The 1,724-nt window shown below is 36.6% G+C and overlaps 1 protein-coding gene across 1 annotated transcript; it reads left to right on the plus strand.

Annotated features, from left to right (window-relative positions):
* Nucleotides 1-10: 10 nt before the first annotated feature.
* On the plus strand, nucleotides 11-399 carry LOC108356346 (G protein-activated inward rectifier potassium channel 4-like; the record flags this gene model as incomplete). The annotated part of the gene is made up of 2 exons (XM_017607464.1): nucleotides 11-90; nucleotides 163-399. Coding segments are annotated over exons 1-2 (292 nt in total), but the record flags the coding sequence as incomplete, so codon positions are not given.
* Nucleotides 400-1,724: the final 1,325 nt, after the last annotated feature.

A 1,724-nucleotide genomic window follows, 5' to 3' on the forward strand; every position in this document is an offset into this window, starting at 1 on the left:
TTGTGCACAAAATCGATCGAAATAGTCCGCTGTATATGCTTTCGGCATCAGATATGTTGAAGGAACGCTTTGAAGTTGTTTGCATGCTGGGTAAGTGCGCTACATAATTGTCAAATATAGTTTCAGATTTTTAATATTTTAATTATTTTATTTGCCTTGAAGAGGGTGTGGTTGAGTCCACTGGCATGACGACGCAAGCGCGCAGCAGTTACCTGCCCTCGGAGATCCTTTGGGGTCATCGTTTTGTGAACGTGGTCTCTTTTCGCAAGGAGACTGGCGAGTATGAAGTGGACTATACGCTCTTCAATAACACCTATGACGTGGATACGCCACTGTGTAGTGCCAAACAATTGGATGATGTGAAGGCGGAGTATGCGAAAAACTCCAAGTTGGGATTAGGTGAGTTATTCAAAAATAAAAAAGAAGGTGGGTATGTTAAAAAATGGATGCTTTTTTGGGCCAGAATATTAGCATGAATACTTTATTTAGCTTTGTTTTGATTGATGTCGTGTTTGGTGATAAAACATCACAGGCCAGAATTTGGAAATGAGGGCTTCTCTTTAAACCAGGGACCGAGAACAAAAGTTATGATCGAAACTGTCGAAATGTCGTTCTCTAACGCTCAAAAATCCATACCAAAATGAGAACAAAACCTCCAGGAGTGTTTTCACGAAACAAAAAGAACACCCTGTTCAAAAAATATCAAACCCACTGAACACCTAGAGGTCAAACTCTTTCATTTGACACCTGATTTTTCGTATTCCAACGAACAGCAAACACCTTATAATTTTCCGCAAAGTTGGCAACCCTCTTGGAAAAAATAAAACCTTATTGCACATTTGAAGGCCAAGCCCTTTTTTTCAGACCTAATTTTTTAAAATCTGTACTCTCCAAATCTGATATATCTAACTAACAAAAAATGTCCTCACGTATTACATTATGTATGTAAGTTAGTAATTTTTAAATAGGTGGCAACCCCACTCAAAAATAAATAAAAGCTCACTGCACATCCGGAGACCATATCCTTTCACTTGGTATCTATCTTTTTAGTCTAACGAANACATGTTTTTGTAATGCATCGAGCGGATCTTATAATTTTTTAGACAGGTGGCAACCCAATCGAAATTCTAAGTACTAAAAATAATACCCCTGCCGATATAGAATATAATCAACAAAATCTCGCCCAAATCCGTTCAGTAAACTTCAGGATTAGCGTAGTCAAAAAATCACGACTGTGCTTTATTTTATGAAGGGTAAAATAGTAATTTTTAAATAGGTGGTAACCCTAAAATTTTTAAACAGGTAGCAACCCTACTCAGAAAATAATACATTATTACTCATCTAGAGGCGAAGTCTTTTCATATGACAGTGACGTTGCAGAACTGAAACCTTCGTTTATTAAGATTGAATATAGTAATTTTCTTAACAGGTGGCAACCCTACTACAAAAAATAAAACGCTGGTGCTTATCTAGGGGCCAATGCCTTCCATTTGACACCTCATTTTTTGTAATTCAACGCACGGTGCGGATATTAAAATTGTTTAGACAGGTGGCAACCCCATAGAAATTCTAAACACAAAAGGCCACTCTCCTATCGATATAGAATATATTAGAGAAAGTCTCTTCTAAATCCGTTCAGTAGTTTTAGAGATTAGCGCGTACAAAAATCTTTATACTATGTAATAGATAAGAATTATTTAAATCTTCAAATAAACCAACTCTCA

This window comes from Rhagoletis zephyria, unplaced genomic scaffold (genome assembly GCF_001687245.7).
Source record: "Rhagoletis zephyria isolate East Lansing unplaced genomic scaffold, Rhagoletis_zephyria_1.1 Rzeph_scaffold_57589, whole genome shotgun sequence".
NCBI classification, from domain to species: Eukaryota; Metazoa; Arthropoda; class Insecta; order Diptera; family Tephritidae; genus Rhagoletis; species Rhagoletis zephyria.